At 22.1% G+C, this 26,783-nt stretch overlaps 10 protein-coding genes across 10 annotated transcripts; 6 read left to right on the top strand and 4 right to left on the bottom strand.

Annotated features, from left to right (window-relative positions):
* Window positions 1–425: 425 nt before the first annotated feature.
* Window positions 426–683, bottom strand: PY17X_0407200 (ATP synthase-associated protein, putative; the record flags this gene model as incomplete). Its single annotated transcript, XM_723825.2, has 1 exon — window positions 426–683. The coding sequence occupies one exon, from the start codon at window positions 681–683 to the stop codon at window positions 426–428; it is 258 nt and encodes an 85-aa protein (XP_728918.2).
* A 1,292-nt stretch (window positions 684–1,975) lies between these two features.
* PY17X_0407100 (cytochrome c oxidase subunit ApiCOX35, putative) lies at window positions 1,976–2,878 on the top strand (the record flags this gene model as incomplete). Its single annotated transcript, XM_723824.2, has 1 exon — window positions 1,976–2,878. The coding sequence occupies one exon, from the start codon at window positions 1,976–1,978 to the stop codon at window positions 2,876–2,878; it is 903 nt and encodes a 300-aa protein (XP_728917.2).
* Window positions 2,879–3,594: 716 nt separating this feature from the next.
* PY17X_0407000 (FAD-dependent glycerol-3-phosphate dehydrogenase, putative) lies at window positions 3,595–5,472 on the bottom strand (the record flags this gene model as incomplete). The annotated part of the gene is made up of 1 exon (XM_720646.1): window positions 3,595–5,472. One exon carries the CDS (start codon window positions 5,470–5,472, stop codon window positions 3,595–3,597), a length of 1,878 nt encoding a protein of 625 aa, XP_725739.1.
* Window positions 5,473–7,187: 1,715 nt separating this feature from the next.
* PY17X_0406900 (glutaredoxin 1, putative) lies at window positions 7,188–8,142 on the top strand (the record flags this gene model as incomplete). Its single annotated transcript, XM_720648.2, has 5 exons — window positions 7,188–7,267; window positions 7,424–7,481; window positions 7,646–7,712; window positions 7,906–7,967; window positions 8,080–8,142. The coding sequence occupies 5 exons, from the start codon at window positions 7,188–7,190 to the stop codon at window positions 8,140–8,142; spliced, it is 330 nt and encodes a 109-aa protein (XP_725741.2).
* A 564-nt stretch (window positions 8,143–8,706) lies between these two features.
* PY17X_0406800 (activator of Hsp90 ATPase, putative) lies at window positions 8,707–10,232 on the bottom strand (the record flags this gene model as incomplete). The annotated part of the gene is made up of 5 exons (XM_022955057.1): window positions 8,707–9,305; window positions 9,464–9,614; window positions 9,737–9,883; window positions 9,999–10,116; window positions 10,195–10,232. 5 exons carry the CDS (start codon window positions 10,230–10,232, stop codon window positions 8,707–8,709), a joined length of 1,053 nt encoding a protein of 350 aa, XP_022811539.1.
* A 2,095-nt stretch (window positions 10,233–12,327) lies between these two features.
* PY17X_0406700 (conserved Plasmodium protein, unknown function) lies at window positions 12,328–13,590 on the top strand (the record flags this gene model as incomplete). Its single annotated transcript, XM_723209.1, has 2 exons — window positions 12,328–13,368; window positions 13,519–13,590. The coding sequence occupies 2 exons, from the start codon at window positions 12,328–12,330 to the stop codon at window positions 13,588–13,590; spliced, it is 1,113 nt and encodes a 370-aa protein (XP_728302.1).
* Window positions 13,591–15,192: 1,602 nt separating this feature from the next.
* PY17X_0406600 (uncharacterized protein) lies at window positions 15,193–15,603 on the top strand (the record flags this gene model as incomplete). Its single annotated transcript, XM_721331.2, has 1 exon — window positions 15,193–15,603. One exon carries the CDS (start codon window positions 15,193–15,195, stop codon window positions 15,601–15,603), a length of 411 nt encoding a protein of 136 aa, XP_726424.2.
* Window positions 15,604–16,830: 1,227 nt separating this feature from the next.
* PY17X_0406500 (uncharacterized protein) lies at window positions 16,831–19,542 on the bottom strand (the record flags this gene model as incomplete). The annotated part of the gene is made up of 1 exon (XM_721330.1): window positions 16,831–19,542. The coding sequence occupies one exon, from the start codon at window positions 19,540–19,542 to the stop codon at window positions 16,831–16,833; it is 2,712 nt and encodes a 903-aa protein (XP_726423.1).
* A 2,108-nt stretch (window positions 19,543–21,650) lies between these two features.
* PY17X_0406400 (ubiquitin-conjugating enzyme E2, putative) lies at window positions 21,651–22,296 on the top strand (the record flags this gene model as incomplete). Its single annotated transcript, XM_022955056.1, has 3 exons — window positions 21,651–21,659; window positions 21,791–22,060; window positions 22,156–22,296. The coding sequence occupies 3 exons, from the start codon at window positions 21,651–21,653 to the stop codon at window positions 22,294–22,296; spliced, it is 420 nt and encodes a 139-aa protein (XP_022811538.1).
* A 1,111-nt stretch (window positions 22,297–23,407) lies between these two features.
* On the top strand, window positions 23,408–25,072 carry PY17X_0406300 (DNA-(apurinic or apyrimidinic site) lyase, putative; the record flags this gene model as incomplete). Its single annotated transcript, XM_725464.1, has 1 exon — window positions 23,408–25,072. The coding sequence occupies one exon, from the start codon at window positions 23,408–23,410 to the stop codon at window positions 25,070–25,072; it is 1,665 nt and encodes a 554-aa protein (XP_730557.1).
* Between the last annotated feature and the right edge of the window lie 1,711 nt (window positions 25,073–26,783).

Below are 26,783 nucleotides of genomic sequence, written 5' to 3'. Positions count from 1 at the left end.
AATAATGTCTTTTTTTACTTTCAATATATATGTAATATATATTTTTCTATTGTTGCTTATTTAAAGAAATGGTATATTTCATGGTAATGTGAAAAGGTTTATCAAAAAATGGAAAAATAATTGGAGTGGTAGAATAAAACAACAAAATAATAAAAAAAAAATAAAAATAAACCATTTTATAAATATGATTGTTTGGTGTAAAACTGCTGATTATATCCACATGATGAAGTTACACTCAATCGTCTATTTTTCTATATCTTGGATTTATTTGAAATGCTTTTACTAATAAATAGTGTTGATGTAAAACGATAGAATAGACAATCTAACGATTCTTATTTCCATGTGTCAAAAATTAAATAAAATAATCATTGAATAGTATAAAAATAAAACAAAATATTTTTTTTTTTTTTTTTTTTCATAACTAGCTAAAATGGATTTCCAAACAGCCAACTTTCATTATTGCTATATTTCCGTACTCTTCCCATTTTATTAATTTTTTTATTTTGTAAATTAATTCTATTATGTGGATAAAATATATCTTCGCTTGGGGTAATATTTTGCTTAATTTCGTTCGTCAAAACTTTGACATTATTTTTTATATTAACTAAAAAAATGGCAGGTAGTTGTGGCAAATCCAGCATAAGGGTCAAGTTTGCAAAAGATAATCCTGGGGCTGACGTCATTTTTTTTTTAATAAAGCTTTTCAAAAAAAGGGTAAGAAATGCATATAAAAACTATGATAAAAATATAATTATAAAATGCGGTCTTAAAAAATGGAATTTGTCATTTAACGTATTTATAGTTAAAATAAAAAGGCATTTGCTTAATAATTATAAATCTTAAAATGGAAAAAAAAATCAGGATATTTTTTTTTAAAATGCCTTTACGATATTCCTCCAAGTGTATTATTCATATTTATTGTGTGTTTTGGTATTTTAGCTTTTCATTATTTTATTTTTCACTATCTTACTTTTCAATACCTAATTTTTTTTTATTTATCATTTTTATGTATCTCCAATTTTTTAACACTCTTCGAGAAAACAAATTGCAAGTGTACTAAATATTTTGCAAATAGGTTAATGGAAAAAACTTAAAACAGTACCCATAAAAAAAATAAATATTTACATATGCGCACGCATTTTGTAAATCATTTTTTTTTACACTATTTTTTTTATTATATATTTTTTATTTATTTTTAGAAATGTAATTATTTTGAGCGGTATTAGTCATATTTTACACTATTTTACATCGTTTTACATTGTTTTAATCGTTTAAATCGTTTTAATCGTTTTAATCGCTTTACATTTATGGGTATACAAATCATCAAAAAAAAATATATGCAACGGTTAAATATTTAATAAAAGTACAAAAGGAATGTATTAATGCATATAGCCATAATAAAAAAGTGTAGGTTGTGTCAACTAGTGGTAAGAATAAATTGATGTAAAAGATATATTAATTTTAGAAATGTGTTTTTTGTCATTTTATTTAAATATATCTTTATGCAAAAAAATGCGTAATAACGTAAAATTTGCAATATTGTTCCTAAAAAGTGTATATATAGGATATGCAAACGTTTGTATTTGTTCATATTGTTCATATTGTTCATATTGTTCATATTGTTCATATTTTTTTCACATTTTTTTCACATTTTTTTCGCATTTTTTTCACATTTTTTTCACATTTTTTTTTCACATTTTTTTTCAATTTTTTTCGCATTTTTTTGTGTTAGATTTGATTTAATTTAGACTCAGTTTTCAAAAAGTGACACAAAAGAAGTATACAGATATTTCACAACGCAGCAAGTGTGTGATAAATCGATCCTCTATATTATTTTTCTCTTTTAACGAGAGATAAGGAACGAAATGAAAGTGTCTGGTTTAACATATGTAACAACAAATAACAAATAAAAGATTATATATATGTATATATCTATTTATAATATACAGATATATTAAAAGAAATAAAAAAAATAATGATAACGATGCGTGGAAATAATGTATTAAAGAATTGTTATGAAAAAATAATTGGCAATTCTATAGGACATAATACTAGTGTAAGAAAACTATCATTTTATAAAAGATGTAATTTATTTGTAGATAATTCAAACTTACATTATATGAATATTCAGAAAGAAAAATGTAATAAAATAAATAACCCATTTTTAATAAATTATCGAAATATAGTTAGTAATACAACTACAAAATTAAACAAAAATAATTACATCGAAAATGGTAATAATGAAGAAGATAAATTTTTTGAAGGAGAACATATGAATAGGCAATTAGGAGGATATGGATATCCTATGATGTTTATTGTTACTTATGATAGGCCAAGTTGGCAACCATTTTGGGAAAATGATTGTGATGTTATTCCAAGAGATGAATTTGGAATACCTGCCAGTATACCTCCTGAAGTATCAACAAATATAAAACATACATATTATGTTCCTCCACAATTTTATATGTTTTTAAAAAAATTAGGTGATGATACTGCTGAATTAAAACCATATATGACTAAACTAATACAAGGAGAATTTACTTATGATGATTATCAAGAAATGTTTTATAAATTTGCAAAACCTTTAAAAATATTTAGAAAAAAAATTCCAGTTCCATATAGATCTGCTGAAGAAATAAAACACGAAGAAAATATTAAATGGCAATCAGCTTGGTATACATATAGACAAAAGGTTTTAGCAGAATATAATGTAACAATGTGTTTAAGAGAATTTATTTTATATATGACAGTTGGATTATATTTTGCATACTTATGGCTTGATGCTTTAAGACAATATCGTCTTGATATGAAACTTTTTTATTTAGAAGCTCCTGAACACAAAATAAATTGGGTAAAACCAAGAGGAGATCTTGTATAAATATCTGGAATTATATTATTCAAAAAAAAAATATATTTGTTTCGTTTTTGCTGTAAATGTAAATAAATAAATATATATATGTATATATATGTATATGTATATTTTTTTTTTTTTTTTTTTTTTTTTTTTCACTTTTCATATTAGAAATATACTGGAAGTGGTTTTATTTCAGTACAGTAGCAAACGATTATATTTAGCATTGTATGTGTATAAATATTAATATATTTCATCTATATTTATTTTATTATTTTTTTGTAATTTATACTCAAGTTTGGTATATAGCACATGCCCAACTTAGCAACTATTTCAGTCTATTTTTTTATCGTCATTTTAAAGAGTTAAAAAAAAAAAATAATAATAAAAATAAAAATAAAACAAGGGATTATATTTGATAAAGTTAACCGAAATGTTTTTCCTTTTTTTTTTTCCTTTTTTTTTCTTTTTCTTTTTTTTCAAATTTTGTGAAAAATTATCGAGTTTATAATACATTCGTATAAAAACATGCGCTATGTAACGAAACATTTTCGTCAGTATAAATGGAATTAAAAAAAAAAATAAAATTGAATGTTACTACAAAATAAAAACATCACATAATATAGCGTGTGCATATAAATGTAGCGTGATATAAAATAAGTTGTAAAAAAAAAAGAAAGAATCAAGTTGATTTTAAAATACATAATATATTCATATTATGTTATAAATATGATAATAATTTATTATTCTAAAGATAATGAATCGATATATGATTTGGCTTCTTCGATATTTTTGTTCATTTGATCTTTAGACCAATTTAATTCATCTTTTAATAAATTAGCAATTTTATGTATAACTTGATTTGAAACATGTGTATCAATAAACCCTAATCTAAACCTTCTTCCAATAACATCGGAAATAGTATTAGCAAATTCATATCTACTTGCATATACAATTTCAGCTTCTATATATGGTTTTGTTTGATCAATTTTGTTAAATAGTTTTAATTCTTTTGCTAATTCACAAACTTTTTCAGATAAATAACCATAATTTGATACTAAATAATTAGCTGTTTCATAATCAATTTCTGAATATGTATCAACAAGTTTTTTTCCTAATTTACTACATCCAAATGTTAAATCTTCGTGATTTAAATTTCCATTTTGATCATGACTACCAATTAACATTAAAAATTTAGTTCTACATTCATTTTTATTTTGTATCTTATCACTATGTTTAGATAAAACATAATCAAGTGTATCTTGAGCCATTTTTCTATATATAGTCCATTTTCCACCTAATATACTAATTAGCCCATTTTCATCTTCAATAATTTCATGACTTCTTGATATTTCATGTGTTGTAATTTCATCTTGATCATTATTATTTTTTTGTTTTTTTTGTTTTTTTGAATCATGAACTAAAGGTCGAAATCCACACCAAGCAGCTTTAATATCATTTTTTATTTCTTCTGGAGAAACATTAATATATTTAGATAATTCAGTTGCTAAAAATTCGGTATCTTTTTTAGCAATTTTGGGATTATCTACTAAAGGTCGTTGTTCATCTGTCGTTCCAACAATTGTATTATTTTCCCAAGGCAATAAAAATAATACTCTACCATCACTTGTTTTAGGTATTATCATTCCATTATTTTTAGATGAATACCATTTAGGTAAAATAAAATGACATCCAACAGATACTTGAATCATGGGTTTACTATTTTCATCTGCCATTTTTCTAATAATATCTCCTTGTGGTCCTGTAGCATTAATAATAACTTTTGCATATATTTCAATTTCTTTATTATTAATTTTATCTAAAGCTCTAACACCTATTATTTTTTTATTATTTTCATCCATTATAAAACTTATAACTTCCATGTGGTTACATATAGTAGCTCCGACTTGTCCCGGTACATAATTATCTATAGCACTTGTTAATACTAAATTTAAATTCATTCGTGCATCATTATGTTGCCCATCATAATATACCAAAGATCCTTTTAATTCATCTTGATGTAACAAAGGAAATTGATCTAATGTGTTTTGTTTTTGTATATACATAGAATTGGGTACTCCCTTATCAAAATAACAAACTAAATCAGCTAATAAATCATATATTTTTATATTATATGCAAAATAAGGAACTTGCCATAATTTATATATAGGCATTAATATCGGAACAGGTCGAGACATAAACGGTGCAATTTTCATTGCATGGGCTCTTTCACCTAAAGCTTCCCAAACAAAATATAATTCTGATATATCTAATTTCTTTACTGCATTTTCTAAATATCTAATACCACCATGTAATAATTTAGTCGATTTTGAAGAAGTTCCACTTGAAAAATCGTTTCTGTCAATTAGTGCACATCTTATTCCTCTTGTTGCACAATCTAAAGCTAAACCTGCCCCGGTTGCTCCTCCACCAATTATTAATATATCATACTGATTTGTTTTTAGTCTGTTTATCATTTCAGATCTATTACCAATTGGACTATACTTGTATGTTACATCCTTATCAATCATATTTTTGTGAAAGTTTACCTTAAGTAGGTAAACGCCTCCAACGGATATCATGCCGAGCCCTCCCGCTCCAACCAGAGCCTTCTTCAGCATTCTGCCAAGAAATGGCGGAAAAAAATGATAAAAATAGGGGGAAAATGATAAAAAATAGGGGGGAAAATAGGGGGGAAAAAGTGATAAAAAATAGCGAAAAATTACTTGTACTAGGCGCAATTAAAAATGGGACCTTCCCAAACACGCTAAGCAATAGGTATATTATTTCGCTGCAATGAAAAAAAGACTTTATGTGTTGCCTGGGAAATGTATATATTTATATGCACACTCCAACTTTTAGTAATTTATGATTTGTTTCAATTTTTTTTAATATAATCACAAAAATAAGTGAAGATTACAAAAAATATGTAAACTTACGTGAGCTATATTAGAGCAGACGGCAACTTGCAAGGTTTAATTTTCAAAAGCAAAAACAATTTCTGTATATTTCTGTATACTTCTGTATATTTCTGTATATTTCTGTATACTTCTGTATACTTCTGTATACTTCTGTATATTTCTGCATAAATTAACAAAACGGAAAGGGACGAAAAGAATTGTAATAAATGAAATATAAATTTAAATAAATGAAAATAATCATTTAAACAATTCCCAAAATAATTACATTAAATTGAAATAATATATGTAACTTAAATTTTGTTTCTTTTTTTTTCAATAAAATATATAACACGATAAGAATTTGACCAAATATTTAGTCAACCCATATTATAACATGTACAAGCCATAACATATGTATAAATCATACAACAAAATAAGGTCATAAAGAATATTAAAAAAAGTTGTCAAAACAATATATTATTTTTATGTATGGAAAATATATATAATATTATTTTACTACCTTTTATTTAAATTTTCATAAGAAAATACAATGCAAATGTCTTCGTCGCTTTGCACATATAATCTCGTTTTATTATAATATCATGGTCAAGTTCTTTATATTCACAAATAAAATATGAGTTATATTTTATTTTATTTTATTATATTTTATTTGTTTGTTCTTATGTGATAGACTTTTTTGTGACACCCATTATAAATTTTTTTTTTTTGTATAAAAATGTAAAACATAAAAATGGAAAATTAATATGCAATATGTATATAGTATATTTACATATTAAGTATAAACCCGTAAATATGTAATAAATTATTTTATGCATATATTGTATGTACGTATATCCATATTTTTATATGCAATAATAATGAACAATAGTTTTTATTATATGTATAAAAGTTATTTGATATAAAAAAATATATCTCGTATATGATCATTTATTAGGAAAAAAATTAAAAAAATATAGATATCTAATCATTACACAAGTATACAAATTATACATACATATATATATATACATATAATATATATACTATTACGCTTTTAACGAAATTGTTAATATTTAAGTTTCTCCACACTTTAGAAATTATATAATTTTTCACTTCCTTTGGATATAGCTATATTTAAAACAAGTATGTATGTATATATATTATATATATGCTCATACATAAAGTTTCCATTCATGTATTTTGTAAATATATATATTGTTTATGCATTATGTTCTATATCCAGAACATTATTTATTTATACCCAATTTATACTATGCAAAACAGTTACCCATATGGATACATAAATATACTAAATATGAATTTATGAATTGTTTGTCATATAAAAAAACAAGCACACACACACATTTATATATATATATACATACATACTTTTTTCTTATATAGATTTTCAATATTAATCTTTATTTTAATACAAAATGGGATCCACATACGAAGCTATTAAAAAATTTGTACATAAAATCATCGATGAAAATAAAATTGCTGTATTTTCAAAAACGTAATAAAAAAAAATATATAATTATATTTTTAGGTGTAAATTATAGTTTTGAACTGACGTGTACCTATACACAAAATTGTAATAAATGTTTTATAAAAATAAAATAGGCATTAATATATATATGTTGTAATGTATTTGTATATGTATTTTTTTTAGTGAATGCCCATATTGCGTTAAAGCAATATCCATTTTAAAAGGATATAATCCTAATGTGGTATGATCATATTAAAACATATAAAAATGAATTTGTTTATAAGAAAATATTGTTTTTTTCATAATTATATGTGTGCATATATAAAAACACATAATAATTACACATTTAAAAAAAAACAATGCTTATTTATTGTTTATAATTTTTTTTTATTTATTTAAATTCAGTATGTAGAGCAAATTGAGAAAAACCCTAATATGGCAGATATCCAATCATATTTCAAGGAATTAACTGGTAGGACAAACAAATAGCTAATCAAGATATTTTTTTCAAAATAAATTAAAGGAAATAAATATAGCTATATATGGATAATATGTGGATAATATTGGATATATATGGATAATATGTGGATAATATTGGATATATATGGATAATATGTGGATAATATATAGCTATATATGGATGTATATTACTTTACTTATTTCAGGAAAAAGTTCCGTACCAAGAATATTTATTAACAAGGAATTTGTCGGTGGATGTGATGACTTGGTAATAATAAAATTTCAAAATATGACAATATAATATGAACATGTTCAGAAAATATTTAATATATATGAATATGTGTGTGCAAATAAATAAAAAATTATATGATTTTTTTTAGGTCAAGGAAAACGAAACCGGAAAACTTCAAGAGAGACTCAAGAGCATCGGAATGATTAACTAGTTAAAATGTAGAAAATAAAATATAATTAAAATGAAACCTCAAATTTAAAATTAGTTAATCTGAACAAATAATTATATATGCTTTATGCAATTACAAAAATTATTTTATATTATTTTTTCTTCATTCCTGTTTTTATAACATAACAAATTGTGTGTAACATATATTAGAACGAAAATGGTTATGTAAATATGGTATATTTAAAAAAAAAATTAAAAAGTCATATTTAAAAAAAAAACTATATTTTACGCATTAAGAAATCCTTTAATTAAATGCCATCATAACAAAAAATATAAAATGCAAGGAAAATAAGTTGTAGTAGGTAAACGTGTATATGTATTTAAAATCGGGTAAAAGACAAAATTCATAAGCATTGAATGAATTAGTTAGTTAATTAATTAATTAATTAATTGTGTGTATAATGCTGATAGGCTTCGAGTTGGTAAATGGCATAAAAAATAAAAATATATAATAATAATGGTGGTGGTAATAATGGTGGTAATGGGGCTGGTTATATATTTGTCATTTTTGTATTGAACATTCAAAATAGGTCTAGTGTGAACGAACTTACTTTTGTTTCATTTTTTCAACAAAAGAGTCAATTATTTCGTTCATTTTTTGGGGGATGTCTGATTTTATTACATTGTTAATAGTAGAATATTCAGGTGTATTATTATCAAAAATATAAGTATATTTATATTTGTTTTGATCATCAGCAGAATAATCCGAAATAATTTCGTTAACACTTATATATCCTTTAGCTTCCATTTCGATTTCATTGTTTTTATTTTTTTTGGAAGCTTTCCATTCAGCACCAATTTTTAGATCATAAATAATAATTTTTTTTTTTTTTCTTAAACTTGATGAAGCTTCTCCTTCAATTTCTGCATTAAAAAATTGCAAATGAATATTATTATTTAATTCAATTGTAGAATTATTTAAAATTTTTTCCAATTCTTCTTTTGCCCATTTTGTTAAACATTTTTCTTCCCAATGATAATTATTAATATTCCATACAGACCCTTCTTTTTTTTCGTCATTTTGAATTTTATTTACATTATTATCATTGCTTATATCTTGTTGTATTTTTACATTATCGTTATAGTTAATTTTGATCTCTTTAAGCTTTTCTTCTTCAGTTTCTTTAATTTTGAGTTCTTTGGCGGCTGAAAATTGTCAAAAAGCAATGCAAAATATGAAGTAAAAAATGTAAAATATAAAATAAAAAATATAGAGAATTACTGCAAACTACGTTACATTTACAATTTTTTTTTTTAAATAATAGAAAAATTCATGTATGCATTTTTTATTCTTTTTAAGTTACATTCATTTGTGTCATGTTTTAAAAGTTCGAGCTGGAAATCCTTCAAAGTGTTTTTGATTTTTTCTTTCCCTTCTTTCCTTAATATTTCATATGCTTTTTTCATGTCTGCATTGCTTTCATTCGCTTCCACATTTATTTCATAATCGTTATCCTAGTGTTAAAAAAAATGTATGATAAATAAATGGGTAAATATATTTATATATCAATTTTTATTAAATTTTAATGGGTACATTTCACCTGAACGTTCAGGTAAATATATAAATATGGTCATACCTCCAATGAACAATTGGAAAAGTCTAATATTTCCACATCCCCACCAAAAGAGTTGATATTTTCTTTTTTTCTTAAGCAATTCCATTTAAATTTAATGACAAATTCGAAAGAGCTAATTTGTTTCCCTTTTCGAATTGATACAGAAGCCTATAAATACAAAAAATATAAATGGGATATGTGTGTGAATTTTGAAATATAGGAGACAAAATTAGGAAATTTTTATTTTATATTTTTTATCTTTTCTATATTTTTCTTTTATTACATTTCCTGTTATGTTGATTGTATCAAAGTATATAGACAAGTTTTCATCCTCAATTTTTAAATGAATTAATTTTGACTTTATATAAGATTCACCCCATTTGTTGTAATTTTTTTCTTCCCTACATATTATAAGTTTGTAAATTTAATAAATATTACGAAAATATAATTTTTTTTTTTTTTTATTTCTTTTGCATTACCAATGCCAGCTATTTTTATTCCATATAGATCCTGCCATGTTATATAGATTATTTTTTTTTTTAAGTTATTAAAAATTTTTAATTTGTTCAGTATTAAATTATTTACCTAATTTTAAATAAATTATAAAACAATATTTATATAAGTTTATTTTAAAATATACATAATAATTTATATGTGCATCGATTGTCGTATGTTTTCAGAAATTTTTATTATGTATTTTTTTTGCATATATGGAAAAATATTTATATTTTCATTTTAAAAGGGTTATAAATAAAAGTCGAAATTATCACTATTTACAAAAGATAGAAAAAAAAAAAATTACAAATTAGTGAAATACATATAACATAATATAATATTTATAGAGCGAAAAAAAAAGAAAAATTTTGTACTTATTTTTTTTATTATAGTTTATTACAAAATGGGATAAAAATAAAAAATACAAATATTTAATTACTTTTTAACATAATAATTTCCAATTAAAATAAAGTTAAAAAAAAATTGTATTGTTGTAAATAGGAACTTATCCTGAATTTTGTTTATTTTTCCAAAAAAATATTTATAAAATAGTAGTAATTTCAAACTTATTTATGATTGAGAAAAATATAATTTTTATTTTTTTAAAATGAATAAATTAATTATTATGATAAAAGCTCAAATAAATATATGGAGATATTACACAGGTATATATAATGTTGTATTTTTCCCAGTATGCCAGCACACAATAAACTAGGTATCCATATGTGTATACTTTAAAATAAACCAAAATATGCAAAATAAGCAAAATAGGCAAAATAAGCAAAATAAGCAAAATAAACAAAATAAACAAAATAAACTAATTTTTAGTGTTATTTTTGAGTGGAAATATAATCACGCAGTTGTATTCATTTCAACATTTACAACAGTCATGATATACAATTTTTGATGTAGAAAAAAATATAAGCATATTTATTTCCTTACAGACAATTTGTATATTAAGCTTATTAATGTGTAATAAAAAAATATATGTAAAAAAAAATATTATGAATTTCGATTTTTTTTTTCATTATATATGTGGTTGTTACTAAAAATATGTTAGTCTATTTTTTTTAAACTAGGTATATGAAAAATGTTTTGTTTTCATATACAATCATGAAATAAAAAATATATATATATATGTTGTATTAGTTATGAAATTTAAGAATCTTAATAAATTTGTTTTTGTCTTTTCTACTTAATTATATGCACATACATATACCCAACTGCATACTGCTAATTTTGAGGGTTGTTTATTTTATATTTTAATATTTTTTTTTTTTTTTTTTTTTTTTTTTTTAATTTTTATTATTGTAGCTTTTTATAATAATTTGTTATTTCCAATATCTTTTATTTGACAATTTGATAATTTGACAATTTGATAAAATTTTAACTTATTAGTTTATTTGGGTTTAAATATAGGGGTCAAATATTTATATAATTAGTTAACTTTATATTTGTAAAAATGCAATTAAATAACAAAATATTCGAATTTAACAATGTTTTAATTTAACAATGTTTTAATTTAACAATGTTTTAATTCAACAATATTTGAATTAAATTTAAAAATATTGACATTTTTTTTTTGAAAATTTATTGTATTTATATACTATATCAAAATTGAAAAAAAAAATTTAGCATAAATTGTGGTGAACATCATTTCTTCAGTTTTGCGATTTTTTTTTTTTTTTTTTTTTTTTTTTTTTACTTATTATTAGTATGCTAATTTTTTGTGGTATTTAATATATGTAAAATTTTTTAAACAAATAAATTATTATATAATAAAAGAATATATGTATATTTTGTATTTTTTTTGAAATTTGATGGCAACTAATAAGGATATCCAACTTATTAGCAAAATATTATATGCCACTTTTTATACATACATATATATATATATAAAAATATAAGTACACTTTTTTTGTGATATATATATATTTATTTTTTATTTTCCGTCATGTAAAAAAATAAAAGTTTAGGAAATAATTTTTGTTTTTTCTTTTATCCAATTATCGGGTATAACACCAATTTTGTTATGCCATGTTTGTAAAACCTACTCATGTAATTAAGTTAGATGAACAGACAAATTTTGGAAAACACGATAAAACGGTTTTTACACAATGAACTTTTTACGATTGCTAACTAATGAAAAGCCAAGGGGCGATGAGGAAAATGCAGATAATAAAGATGATAATGCAAATAAAGATGGTAATGTAAATAAAGATGATAATGCAAATAAAGATGATAATACAAATAAAGATGATAATGCAAATAAAGATGAAAATGTAAATAAAGATGAAAATGTAAATAATAAAGATGATAATGTAAATAATAAAGATGATAATGTAAAAAATGAAATTCCAAACAATAGTTCAATAGTAGATAATAGCATAAAAGAAAAATGTGAGTCACAAAATGAAATAAATGACGAAACAAATTACGAAATAAATGCCGAAATAAATGATGAAAAAAGGTTAATAAAAGATAATATAACAACTTTTTCGAACAATAAACCCCCCTTTTCTGACAATTTAAATTATAAAACAGATAATGATCGGGTTGGAGAAAAAAGAAAATTAAATAACAGATTTATAGATCATAATAATGAAGATAAATTATCAGAAGATGAGGAAGAAAAAGATTTTGAATATTATTATAAAAAAACAATAGATTTTATAAATACAGAATTTTTTGAAACAAATGATGAAATAAAAGATATATTAAATATTTCAGAATCAGATTCAAAATCTTCATCTGATATTAATAAAATTAATATTACTCATGATAATAATTCACCCAATAAATATGTTCTTGAAAAAATGCCATTTTGTAAATTAATTAATTTTGAAAAAAATATTTCAACGGAAAGACAAAGGGTTTTAAATTATTATAATGAAGATCGAAAACAAATTTATGAAAGTAGCATAAATAAAGAAAGACAATTTTCTCATATTTTTCAAAATACAGAAAAATATTATGATGCAAAAGAAATATTAGCATTTTTACTTCCATATCACACTTTTTATCTCGATCATATTAATATTGATGAGGATGATGAGGACATAGAATTAATAAATAATACAGAAAACGAAATTAAAGAAATCGAACAATCCATTAACGAAATGAAACAATCTTTTGTCGCCTATGTTAACCCATCAATTGTAAGAAAGCGCTAATTTGTGTCGAACCCCATCTATCTGTATACATGCATACATACATATTTATATAATACATACATACATACATGCATACATATTTATTTGTTTATTTGTTTATATAATACATACTCACTTGCTCGCTTCGCTGCCCAGGTTTGGAGCCTCGGTCGAATTGCAGACAGAACGAACCATCGATATAAGAAATGCAGAAAGATATGTGAATAATTTATTTCCCCAATTAATTTGAAGCCCGTTTTATATTCTTAAATAATAAAGAAGGAATATCATTATCATAATTAAAAAAAATAATTTTTTCATGCTAAATTTATTATGTATATATGTGTGTATAAGATATGAAATACGTCAGTAAAATGTTATACATACACAGATCGTCACATGTGAAGGTATTATATATATTTTCCCTTTTGGCTAGTTTGTACATATATTTACGAGAAAAATTTAATGGAAGAAAATGTATACTATTGATTTTGTAACACTTTTTCGAAATATAAAAAATAATATTCATATTATATAAATACAAAAAATATGTTTATATCTATATACAACACTATTTAATGTTTCAATTTTTTATGAATTATTAATAATCAATTTAATATTCTATCTATATATATATTTTTTTTAATAATTACCTTAACAAGTATATGTAATATGTTTATACATATCCTTTTTCATGTCATTTTGTAGAATAACAAAAAAAAAGAAAATTAATTTTTTATTTTGTTTATTATGAGTATAATATGAATTAAAGTTATAAACATAAGAATTACAATTTTAATAAGTAAAAATATTTATTATTGTATTGTGATTATATTGTGATTATATTGTGATTATATTCATATTAGGGTAATTCACACACACATGTCATTATATATTAACATAGCAATGCGTGTAACTAAACATATACTACATAATCTTTTGACATTTAAAAAAGCATTTTTCTAACATTTTGTTAAAACATTTTTTATGATTTTTGAAACAAATAAATCCAAATATAGAGAAATGTATAGAATTACACTGAATTGGTAATTTTGTATATATTTTTTATATAGAAGAATATTAATAAAGTTCATAAAATACACACCAATAATTAATTGTTAAAAATATTGTTCGCTACCCATACCCACACATATATATATACACATAATATACCAATATATCACTATTTAAATATAACACAAATGAGGATACAAATGTGAATATATATATATATACTACACAATTTTTTTACCTGCCTTGAAATTATTATTACTTTTATTTTACCGTTATTAATTTTATATATTATTTTATTTTGGTACCAAAACTATATGAACAGTGCATATTAAAGTGGTAAATTTGTGACATAATTTTATTAACATTACCATAATATTAATATTATTATTATTATTATTATTGTTTTTTTTTTTTTTTTTTTTTTTTCCAAAAAAATAAAATATGCATTATTAAAATTATTTTTTATTACAAAAAGGTGTAATGCCAATAAACATTTTATATATTTAATTGTATTTATAATTTTTCCCTTGTATTAAATTTTAACAAATTTTTCGTCATTACCTTATCAATTTTAACTTTGATTATTATCATAATCAGTGCTTTTAATTTTGATGAAAAACAAAGCTAATTTTTTACACAAAAAAAAAAAAAAAAAATCAAGATATGTATATTATGTGAAAAATATGAAAGATTAACAGAATATATATAAAATATAATATAATATAATATAATATATATACGTAGTTTTAAAATTCATATTTAAGGTGACTACGGATAAAATCACGAAAACTCAGCTTCCTATTTATCTCATGTAAAATGGTGAAAACAATATTTAATAGTCAAGCATTTTATAATATAAAAGCTAATGTGGCAGATTTAAAAAAGAGATATATATGCTTCCAAAGAAATTTAGTACGTGACAATATCGTTAAAAAGGAAACGCCAAAACATGAACAAAAACCTTTGGGGTCATATCCAGTTCCCCCTGAAGCCGAAATGATGTGGAGGAATAGGCATACAGCATATGGAGGATATATTCAACAAACTATTTCACCTTTTCAACAAAAAATTGTATATCCATTTTGGCACATGGCTCTTGCTCGATGGTGGGCAAAATTTTCATCATATTTATGGTGGTGGATCTGGCCTTTTGCAATAACACATATTATTTTATGGAAAATGTTCCGTGATGCAAAAAAATATGTACAGCAAAAACATTGGTATTGATGCACACACAAAGTACATTTACATAGTATACATTGGACTCATATTCAAATGAATATTATTTAGCAATATGCTATTTTAAAAAGGTTATTATTTCATAACACACAGTCATTTTCTATTGTTACAATATTACATATATTTTTATTCGTTTTTTTTTGAAGTATATACATTTTATTTATAGACTATATTTCTTCAATTTTTTTTTTCATATTATGCTATTTTATTTAATTATTATTTTATTTTTTTTGTATTACCATTTTTATGCGCAATATATAAAATAAATAAAATAGCATATAAACATAAAATTAAAAATAATAAAAAAACATCTTTAAGTACTGAAATAGTAATTTTTGAAATGATGTAAAGGTGTATGACTTTTTATATTTTTACCCTCTTAAAATATAGGAGACTAAGCATATACATGTGTGTATTACCTTTGAAGTGTAATGTTAAAAGATTACCAAAATAAATAAAATGAGTTTATTTATGAACATGCAATAATTTTTATGTACATTCTAGCTATTTCTACAATTTTGTTCATGCAAAAAGATATAATATTAAGTATATGCTTATTTACATATCCTATGAATAATATAATAGCTATTTTAGAGTAATAGACATATTTATATGTATAAGCACAAACAAGGATGCGTATAAAATTGTATACACATAATATGTATTTATATGAATATGTCAGAAAAAAAAAAACTTTTGGAAAAATTAATTGAAGAAACTGTTTAAAGCGGATGAAAATGCACTATTTTGATGGGAACTATATTCTGTGCATGTCTTACACCAGTATATAGCAGATCATATTCATTTTTTTTTAACATATATATTTACAAATAACTGCAAAATTAAAATATGTTTATTTCGCCTTACTAAACAAGCTATAAAATTGTTAGTTTGAATATTGTATAGGATGTTTATTGTGTGCAAATTTTTAATACAGCTTGAGGGAAAGAACAGAATAAACTTTATGTTATTTTCAATGAATTATGATAATATTGTAATTTCAATAATGTCAATCGTATAAAATCACAATATTTTGTCTATATATATATATATATATATATTTTTTTTTTTAACTCATTATAAATTAGTTTGAGGATGGTGATATAATAAAGCTAGCTATTGTTGATTAAAAAATTATGAACAAATAAAAAGCAATAAATATTTTATGTTCATATATATTGAATAATATAGTAGTGAATATTCATTTTTTTGGAATTAATCATTTGGAAAATCTTTTTGATCTTCATTTTTTTGGGGTGGTATTAAAGGTAAACTAGTTTCATCAACATTGTATTTATGTGCATTTTCCAATAAATATTCTGCTATATGTAAACATGGGTTTTTTGGTTTTGTTTTACAAATATATATTAATGCATCAGTTAAAATTGGTAAAATGTTTTTAATTAAATAAAATCGTAAGGGTAATGATTGATTGTGTATATATTGTTGCTGATATTCCATAAGTAATTGTTGTCTTTTTTTTTCAGCTTTTATTAATTCATCATTTTTATTTAATTCTTCATTAATAATATTATCTTCTTTTTTTTTTATATTTTCTTTTTCATTTAATAATTTTATTTCTTGTTCATGTAATTTTTTTTTTAAAATTTCATCAGTAGAAGGCAAAAAATTATAAAATTTTTTATTTTTTTCAATATATATATATATATTTGTTAATATATCTTCAAGAATTGATTTTTCATTTATATTTATATTTAAAACTTCTATTTCATTTTCTATAAAATAATCTTCAATTGTATTTTTTTTATCAAATTCTAAATAATCATTTCTACAATTTTCTTCTATATATTTATTATATCGTCTTTCAAAACCCTTTTCATCATTATGTCCTTTGATAATTTCCTCTTTTGGTAGATTCATCATTCTGCTTCTGCAAAGATCTTCTTCTGATTTTAGAATTATAACAAATTCTGGAAATATAGGATTATTTGTTGGATGTATATTTTTATTTTCTTCATTATCATTTTTTATATCATATTTTTTATTTTTTTTTGTATTTTCACTTAAATTATCACTATTTTCGGTTATTTGTTCTTCGTTTAAAGAATCACTATTTTCGTTTGTTTGATGTTCATTTAAAGAATCACTATTTTCGTTTGTTTGATCTTCATTTTCTAATTTATCTAAGTCTTCTGATATATCTGATTGGCTAGATGTTTTTTTATTGCTATAGTTACTTGATTTATCTTCTTCACTTTCGTAATCTACATTACTTAAGCTCATTTCATTTTCTTCGCTATGTTTCGATTTATTACTATTTCTTCGTTTTTCATTTTTTAAAAAAGTAAGATCTTTTGAAGTGTCTACTACATTTGAAACAGAATTTTTTCCAAAAAACATTTTTGCCTCATAATAATTTCTAGGAAATGAATCTAAGACATATCCTCTAAATTTACATTCATTGCTTTTTAATTTTTTGTATAATATTAATGAAAGATCGTTTAAATTTAGTTTATTTATTTTTCCATCATCATTTAAATTGTTTGTATAATATTCTGGAAACTTATAATTATTTTTTTTGCATTCATCTAATACTGTTTTAATAGAACATATCTTTAAATTATAATGTTCACAAATTTTTTTACCAATAAATGTTTTCCCTACCCCTGGTGGTCCTATGATAACTATTTTTAACGATTTAAGATTTCGATATTCGCAAAATTCTCTCGCTAAAATCGAAATATTTTTTACGAATCCATCTTGACAGTGAAATTTAACGCACCCCTCTCCTTCCCCGCGTTTTTCACGTTCGCCACGTTCGCTATTTTCTTCACGTTCGCCATGTTCGCTATTTTCTTCACTTTCTTCACGTTCGCCATGTTCGCTATTTTCGCTATTTTCTCTATTTTCTTCGCTTTCGCTATTTTCGCTATTTTCTTCGCTTAACTCGTTCGGATCGTCTTTTTTTTTTTCGGCGATTGCATCTACCTGATTAAGATTCCAAAACTGTGTGCACTGGAATCTCAAGTTTATACATAACTTTTCAGAGTCTTTAATAAAAATAGAATCATAAGACGATACAGATAAATAGTTATTATTAGCGGACATATGATTTGCAACAGATTTTATAATATCTTTTTGTGTAACATGTTCCTGATCAACTGCTATAAGATATTTTATTTCAGGATTGTAAATAAAAACATTTTTAACATATTCGCATAATCCTTTAACATGAATAACAGGAATAAAATTATCTCCTTTATCAATAATTTGATTATCATTTCCAAACCATGCATTTTTAAAAATTGGAAAAAAAACATTTTCTCCATTTCCATATAGTATACCTGATGCAACAACATATGTATTTATATTTTTAATAGAATCTAATGACAAAAAAAGTGTTTCAATCGTTTTTAATTCTTTAAAATTAGATGATGGTATTCTTTTTAAATAATCTTTTTCTCTAAAGATTTCTGGTATATATCTATATTTGTCTATATTATTTTTTTCATCATTTTTTTCGTCATTTTTTTCGCCACTTTTTTCGTCATTTTTTTCGCCACCTTTTTCGCCACTATTTTCGTCAATTTTTTTTTTAACAAACTTTCTTTTAGTTTTATTCCAAGTCATAATAGATGAAATGAGAATAAAAGTTAGTTTTGTTTTTATTTCTTCATTTTTTAATTTTCTTATAATGTATTCTATTTCTTCTATAGATGTATTGTGCATATCAAATAGACATAAATTTGAGGTAGTTATATATTTTAGCAATTTATTTTTATTTGTTTTTGATACTATTTTTTTTACATTATTATAATTATACATATCTTCTTCATTCTCTTCATTCTCTTCATTTTGGCTTGTTAGTGTACCATATATTTCACATTTTTCATTTTGTATAATATCTAGTGTCTTACACAAACAGCTTCCAACATAAGTGTTTATATTGTTAATAAAAATTCTCATATTCTATTTTAGTTATATAAATATTTATTATATAATATGGAGAGAGAATATTCATTTATTTATTTTATTTTTTTGAGATTATTTTACAAAAGCAGACAGGAAAAATGCATTTTATTAAGTTTGTCTCTTTTTATATATTTTTTATTTTTTTTTAAAATAAATATATAACTTGATATTTTTATAGAACATATTTATATATGATAATCTTTTAAACACATTTGAAAAAGTTATTTAAAAAAATATATTTCCATGATTTATTAAATTATTCCAATTTATTGTCTTATACCTAATTTAAATATTAGTGCACAGTAATATTATATTTATTTATTCATTTATTATATTTTTTTTTTTTCTCTCAATAATTATAAATAAATAAATAAATAAAGTGCATTATGCTGTTTTTTTTTTTTTTGATAAATAACAGCAATAATATGGACATATAGAAGTTTTATAATCCCAATAAAAAATAAAATATAAAAATAAAATATAAAAATAAAAAATGAAAAAAGAAAAAGAAACCAACGATCTAATGATAAAATTAATACAAATATTAGTGACGAAATAATTGTCTTATTAGTATAAAAAAAAAAAAAAAATGGGATAAATTATTGAAAAAAATAATGATATTTTATTTGGATCCAAATTACACAACCAATTTATATTCCCTTTAGTTCTACCTTATTATCATATTTCAAAATAAGCATTTTCTCATTTTTTACATTTTCTCATTTTTTACATTTTTTCCATTTTCTCATTTTTTACATTATTTCCATTATTTCCATTTTTTCCATTTTCTCATTATTTCCACTTTGTGTGATACATTGCAAAAGTAAAGGGTGTATATGTCTATGTGATCTCATTTTGTGAAAAAAATAATTCACAAAAAATGAAAAATAAAAATTCGATATCCCAATGTTAACATTTTAAATAGTATATATTGACATTTTGTTTTTATTTTAAATTAAAAAAATATAGTCATTTTTTATTTTTTATTTTTTATTTTTTTTATTTTTTTATTTTTCAGTTAACATAAATCTATCTATATTGTTAAAAAAATTTATAAAATATTTATATAAATATTGTATTTTTAAAAAAATAAAATTATAATTTTTGACATTATTATATAAAATATAATTTTATTATTATTGTTATTTTCCACAATCAAATATTTACCGGTTTTATGCTTAACTATTTATTTCAAGATTAATCTAAAAACGTATTAAGATATGAAATGGTAATATATATATATATATATAATATATATATATTTTTTTTTTTTTAATTCTAAAAATAAAAGATAATGAATTGTGAGGAGCCAAACTTATTAGTAAACACTAAGCACACAAATTAATAAATACAATGTAATTTATTTGCATCGTATTTATTATACATATATATATATATACATATATATATATGCATACATATACATACATATACATACTATACATACACATATGAAGTGATAATGTGAATAAAACTGTATATATTTTTTTAAAGAAAAAAAGGAATTAACTAAAAATATTTAAACATTTTTTTAATAATTTTTATGATAAAAAATTGCATATTTTTCACTTTGTACTATTATTTTCTATATGGCTTTACTTCGGAATAGCACAAAAAAAAAATAGGAAAAAAAATAGGAAAAAAAATAGGGAAAAAATAGGAAAAAAAATAGGAAAAAAACAAAAACGCAGTTTTATCATTGCAAAGTTGAAAAAAATAATAAATGCAAATTTAATAATTGTAAGAAATATACAACAATACTATTCCTTGGCAAATGTAAGAATGAAAAAATGAATTTTTATATAAACAAGTTATAGCTTTTTATATCTTTCTAAAAAAAGCAATAACATATTTATATGTGGATACTTTAATTGATACCCCGAAAAATAATTCTTTTATTTAGCCACCACTACACATATACATCTGCAGATACATACATATAGATATATATGCAGATATATATGCAGATATACACATGTTTGCGATTTTATTTTTCTATGTATAGACAATAACTAGGAATTTCCAAAATTTGCATACAATCTGAGTCACATTTTTTCGCCTTTTTTTGCTATAACATATTTAGTTATTTTTTATACCTAAAAATGGGAGAGGTATTTAAAAAAAAAAAAAAAAAAAAAAATTCAGGAGTAAAGATAACGATTTTTATAGTGAAACAATTTATATAATATGTTTAAAAGATATAATGTTAGGAATGTTTTATTTTTGTCTTTTTATTTGTTAGGTAATTATACCAAGAAGTTTTAGATTATTGGATGAATTAGAAAGAGGTCAAAAAGGAAATGTTAGTGAAGGTGTATCGTTCGGATTAGAAAATGCAGATGATATAACATTATCAAATTGGTCATGTACAATATTTGGGCAACCCGGAACTGTTTTTGAAAACCGTATTTATTCGCTAACTGTTTTTTGTGGAGAAAATTATCCTGATATTCCTCCGACTGTTAAATTTGACACAAAAATAGAGATGACTTGTGTTGATAGCGCTGGAAATGTAAATCTTACGAAAATAAAAAAAAAAAAAAAAAAAAATGAGATAATAAATAATAAAAAAATGAGATAATTTATTGCGCATTTTTCACTTTGCAGGTTATGAAAAACCATCTTCACATTTTAAAAAACTGGAACAGAAGCTACACAATTGAAACTATATTAATTGCACTTAGACAAGAAATGCTTTCAAGTGCTAACAAACGTTTACCACAACCAAATGAAGGAGAATCATATTAAGGTTTCTATAAAATAAATTATTAAATAAGGGAAAAACACAATATGAACATTTTTCATATTTATATGTGTTTTTTTTTTTTTTTTTTTTTTTTTTTTTTAAATATATTTTTTCTTACAAATTTAATTTATATGAGATTATCGTATTAAATATGTGTAAATGAATAGTTGTATATTTTTTTCAATTTTTAAGTTAACTTTATAACAACTTTAAATCATGCAAAATTGTCACTAAGGGTTTATCATAAAAAAGAAAAAATACACAAAAATAAGAAAAAAGAACATACCACCCCAATTAGACGCTACATTTTTGGAGATGGTAAAATTTAATTTGTCTAATTATTGAAATGTGTAAAAGTCACAATATGTATATAGTATCTTTTATATTTAAAGAGAAATGTGTGTGCAGCATTTGGGCTTAATGAGTTTGATAAACAGGTGGGCCAAGACACGATGGGATAAGATGGGATAACACTTAGTTAATGTGTTAGGAATGTGTTAGGAATGTGCATCCCTTTTCGCTAAAACCCAATTATAGTTTAATTTTTATGTAGTATGTGTATTTATTTTTGAAGAGATTAAAACTGTGACTATGCGATAATTCGGATTTCTTTTCCATTTATTCTTAAAAATATTATTAGTTTCACAGTTTACCATATTCATTAAAATAATCTTTAATGCAAATACAAGTTAAAGGAATATACGATTTGTAAAGAGATTAATAAGTTCAAAATTAAAAAAAAAAAAAAAAAATTTATTTATATATGCACACACATAATTAAAAAAAAAAAAAAAAAAAAAAAAAAAAAAAAATTAAATAATTTAAAAAAATTTAAAAAAATTTAAATAATTTTTAGTATTTTTTTTTTTTTTTTTTTAAAGGATTGGCTTATTTGATTTTGGCTATTTTAAAGAATTAATTTTGTGTATACTGACTTCTTCTTCGCATTTTAAAGTAATAATAAATATACATTTTTGAAAGTAAGATTGGTAAAGAAGATTATGCATTTATTTTTTTTATCCAAAATATAAAATACACAATTAGTAATATATATATATATATGTATATGTTACATGATAAATAGCTTTTTCTGAACTATGATAAGACATATTAATGAGTATAAAAGAGTTGCGGATTTTATTTTTTTTTAATAAAAAATATAGTTATTTGTCGCCAATAAAGTTAAAGAAATTTCACTTGAATTTTGGGGAGAAATATAATAAGAAACTAAAAATGGCGGAAAATTCGCAAAGCTTGCAAAATTCGAAAAATGTACAAAATGTACAAAGCTTGCAAAATTCGCAAAGTGTGCAGAATGGAAAAAAAAGACAAAATGGTTATTGTAACAAGTTTGATGCTTATGATGAAAATAAAAAAGCTCGATTAGTTTTGTTAAGTGAAGAAACAGTATTGGGTAGAAGTGTTACAAGTGCTAATATTGGAGAAACTGATAATAAAGATAATATTTTAAAAACATTTAAAACATGTAATAATTTGAATTTTAGTTTTGAAAATAATAAATTAGAGGAATTACAAATTGATCAAGATAAATTTTCAACAATTAATGATACTATCAAAAAAGAAAAAAAAATAATTATTAAAAAGGAGTGTGAAATAAAAGATATAAATCCTGATAATAAAATTGGAGGTGATTTGGAAAATTCCGAAAAAATATGTGACAATATTTTAAATGATGTTAAAAAGGATAAATCACCTGAACAAGTCAGGGAAAATGTAAAAGTAATAGTAACTTGGAATATGAATAGCATTACTGTAAGATATAAAAATAGAGAAAAATGGAAAAGATTTATTAAATTTGTTAACGAAATAAATGCAGATGTTTTATGTTTTCAAGAAGTCCGTCTCCCGGCTTTAAATGTTCCAAAAAATGGAGTAAAAAACGGGGTAAAAAATGGAGTAAAAAACGGGGTAAAAAATGAAGTAAAAAATGAAGATGAAGAGAGAGAAAGAGGGTTAGTAAAAAATACAGACCAAAAGAGTATGATAGATTATAAAATTGTTGAAGATATATTAAAAAATGATTTTAAAGAATATAATAGTTATTTTAGTTTAGCAAATATCAAATATAGTGGTCAATTAGTATTAGTTAAAAAAGATATAAAAGTAAAATCAGTAAGATATAATCTTTTATTTGAAACAGATCCTAATATACATAATGATGAAGGTAGAATCATATTATTAGAATTTTCTAATTTTTATTTATTATCTACATATTCACCAAATAATGGTTTCGATCAAATCAAATTTAATAGAAGAAAATTATATGATGAGCAAATGAAAAATTTTGTTTTATTTATGAAAAATGAAAATAAAAATTTGATATGGACAGGGGATTTAAATATTGCACCTGAAGATATCGATTTATCACATCCTATAGAATTTCGAAAAATGAAAAAAGGAAATGTTCCTAAAGAATATATAGGGCAACCTGGTTGTACAGATGCAGAAAGAGAAAATTTTAAAACTATTTTAAAAAATGGTAATTTAGTTGATTCATATCGATATTTTGAAAATTATAAAATAAAAAATGATCCTACATATAAAAAAAAAACTAATATCAATGATAATATTTATACATGGCGTTGTCCATTTCTTATTGGTAAATCATGTAATAGAGCAATGAGAATAGATCATTTTATTGTTTCAAAAAATTTACTTAATCAAATTGAAAATGTAGAGATACATGGATATAGTGTATCTCACACTAATTTTTATGGGTCAGATCATTGCCCAGTTATTTTAAATATGAAGGAATAAAAATTGTAAAAAATATTGGGTTTGTCGTTTTTTTTTCATTATTAATTTTTATTTATTTCATTTTCTGTCATTTATTATTCCACCCTGTATCGATATCTCCAACTATACTAGACAAATTATCGTTCACTTTTTTTTTTTTTTTTGTAATAAATTCTACACACATACATAAATTCATTTATATTTTAAAAAATTACCAACTTTTTTCCTTTTTTTTAATCTATGCATTATGTCAGTATAGAGAAATTATTTAAAATGCTGAACGTGGGTACACACAAAACTACGATAATATGACTGCCCAATTTACAACTTCACAATATCCTTGTTATGTGAATGTTCCTATTCTTGTAGATATATTTGAGAATATAGTCGAATTTTTATTAATACATTTTATAAAAAAAAAAAAAAAAAAAGGAAAAAAAAAAAAAAAGGAAAAAAAAGAAAGAAAGAGCTATGTATGTGTTTTACGTATAAATAGGGAGTTATAATTTTTTCTTATTTTTTTGCCATTTTATTGTATAAATAAATATATCATAAAAATAATTAGCAGCATCATAAAAATAATTAGCAGTGTCATAAAAATAATATAGCTATGTAGATAAAAAGATACAAATTTATTGATTTTCCCAACTCGTTTGGGCATTAAGATATTCTTTATTTTTAAACCTATTTGGTGTATATTTATAAAGTGAATAAATCGAATTTTTTATAATTTATAATTTTGTGCTTTAAAAATTATAATATTTTTCACCAATTTTTTTATTTTTAATTAGTTAATTATATACATTTCGCTACTATATCAAAATATTTAAACTCTGTGAGCGATATATACATGCATACATCTTGAGTATGCATCACCTATTTTGAAGTACATATAAAAAATGGTATACATAAAAATGGTATTATAAAAGAGTAATGGATATTTAAAAAATTTTGTATTGTTTAGCGATAATGTATATGTACATGGAATTAGGAAAAAAATGAAATATTCACAATCTTTTATTTGCTATATATAGATAAAATACAAAATATAGTGGAAAAAAAAATAATGTGTTGTTACATATAATAATATACTTAAAAATATTTATCTATTTTATATTTATCTATTTTATAATTTATCTATTTTATAATTTATCTATTTTATATTTATACTATTTTATATTTATACTATTTTATATATTACTAGTTTATACATTTTGCGCTCATTATTGTTATATTTTTTTCAATATTTAAAAAAATAAAAAAATAGAATTTTTTTTAAATTTTATTGTTATATATTTCGATTAACTATATTTACATATACATTGATAAAATGTGATATATTCATAACTGCAAATGTATGTATGTATGTATGTTTGTATGCATGTATGTATGTATATTTTTTTTTATAATTTAGTTACTTTACAATAATATACATTTTAAACATTTTTTTCTTCCTTTTTCGTAATACTACTAACCCATTTTGTGTTTTTTAAAGCATTCTGTATTTTTTTTATATGTTAAATTAAACTTTAGAATGTTTTAAAATATATATTATTAAAAAATTATGTTATATATGTATGTATAATCTTGTTCACTCCCTTTTTTTTTTTAAAGATATGTAAAATTTATATATCTTAAAAAAAAAGGGAATAACATTTTGTAAAACGTTTTTATGGTGATAAGTTTACTGCATCATAAGAAGTACCACACACATGCACATGCATCTGTATGT

This window comes from Plasmodium yoelii (assembly GCF_900002385.2).
Source record: "Plasmodium yoelii strain 17X genome assembly, chromosome: 4".
Lineage (NCBI taxonomy): Eukaryota > Apicomplexa > Aconoidasida > Haemosporida > Plasmodiidae > Plasmodium > Plasmodium yoelii.
Note: the sequence above shows the minus strand (reverse complement) of the source record. Positions and strands in the feature narration are given on the sequence as shown.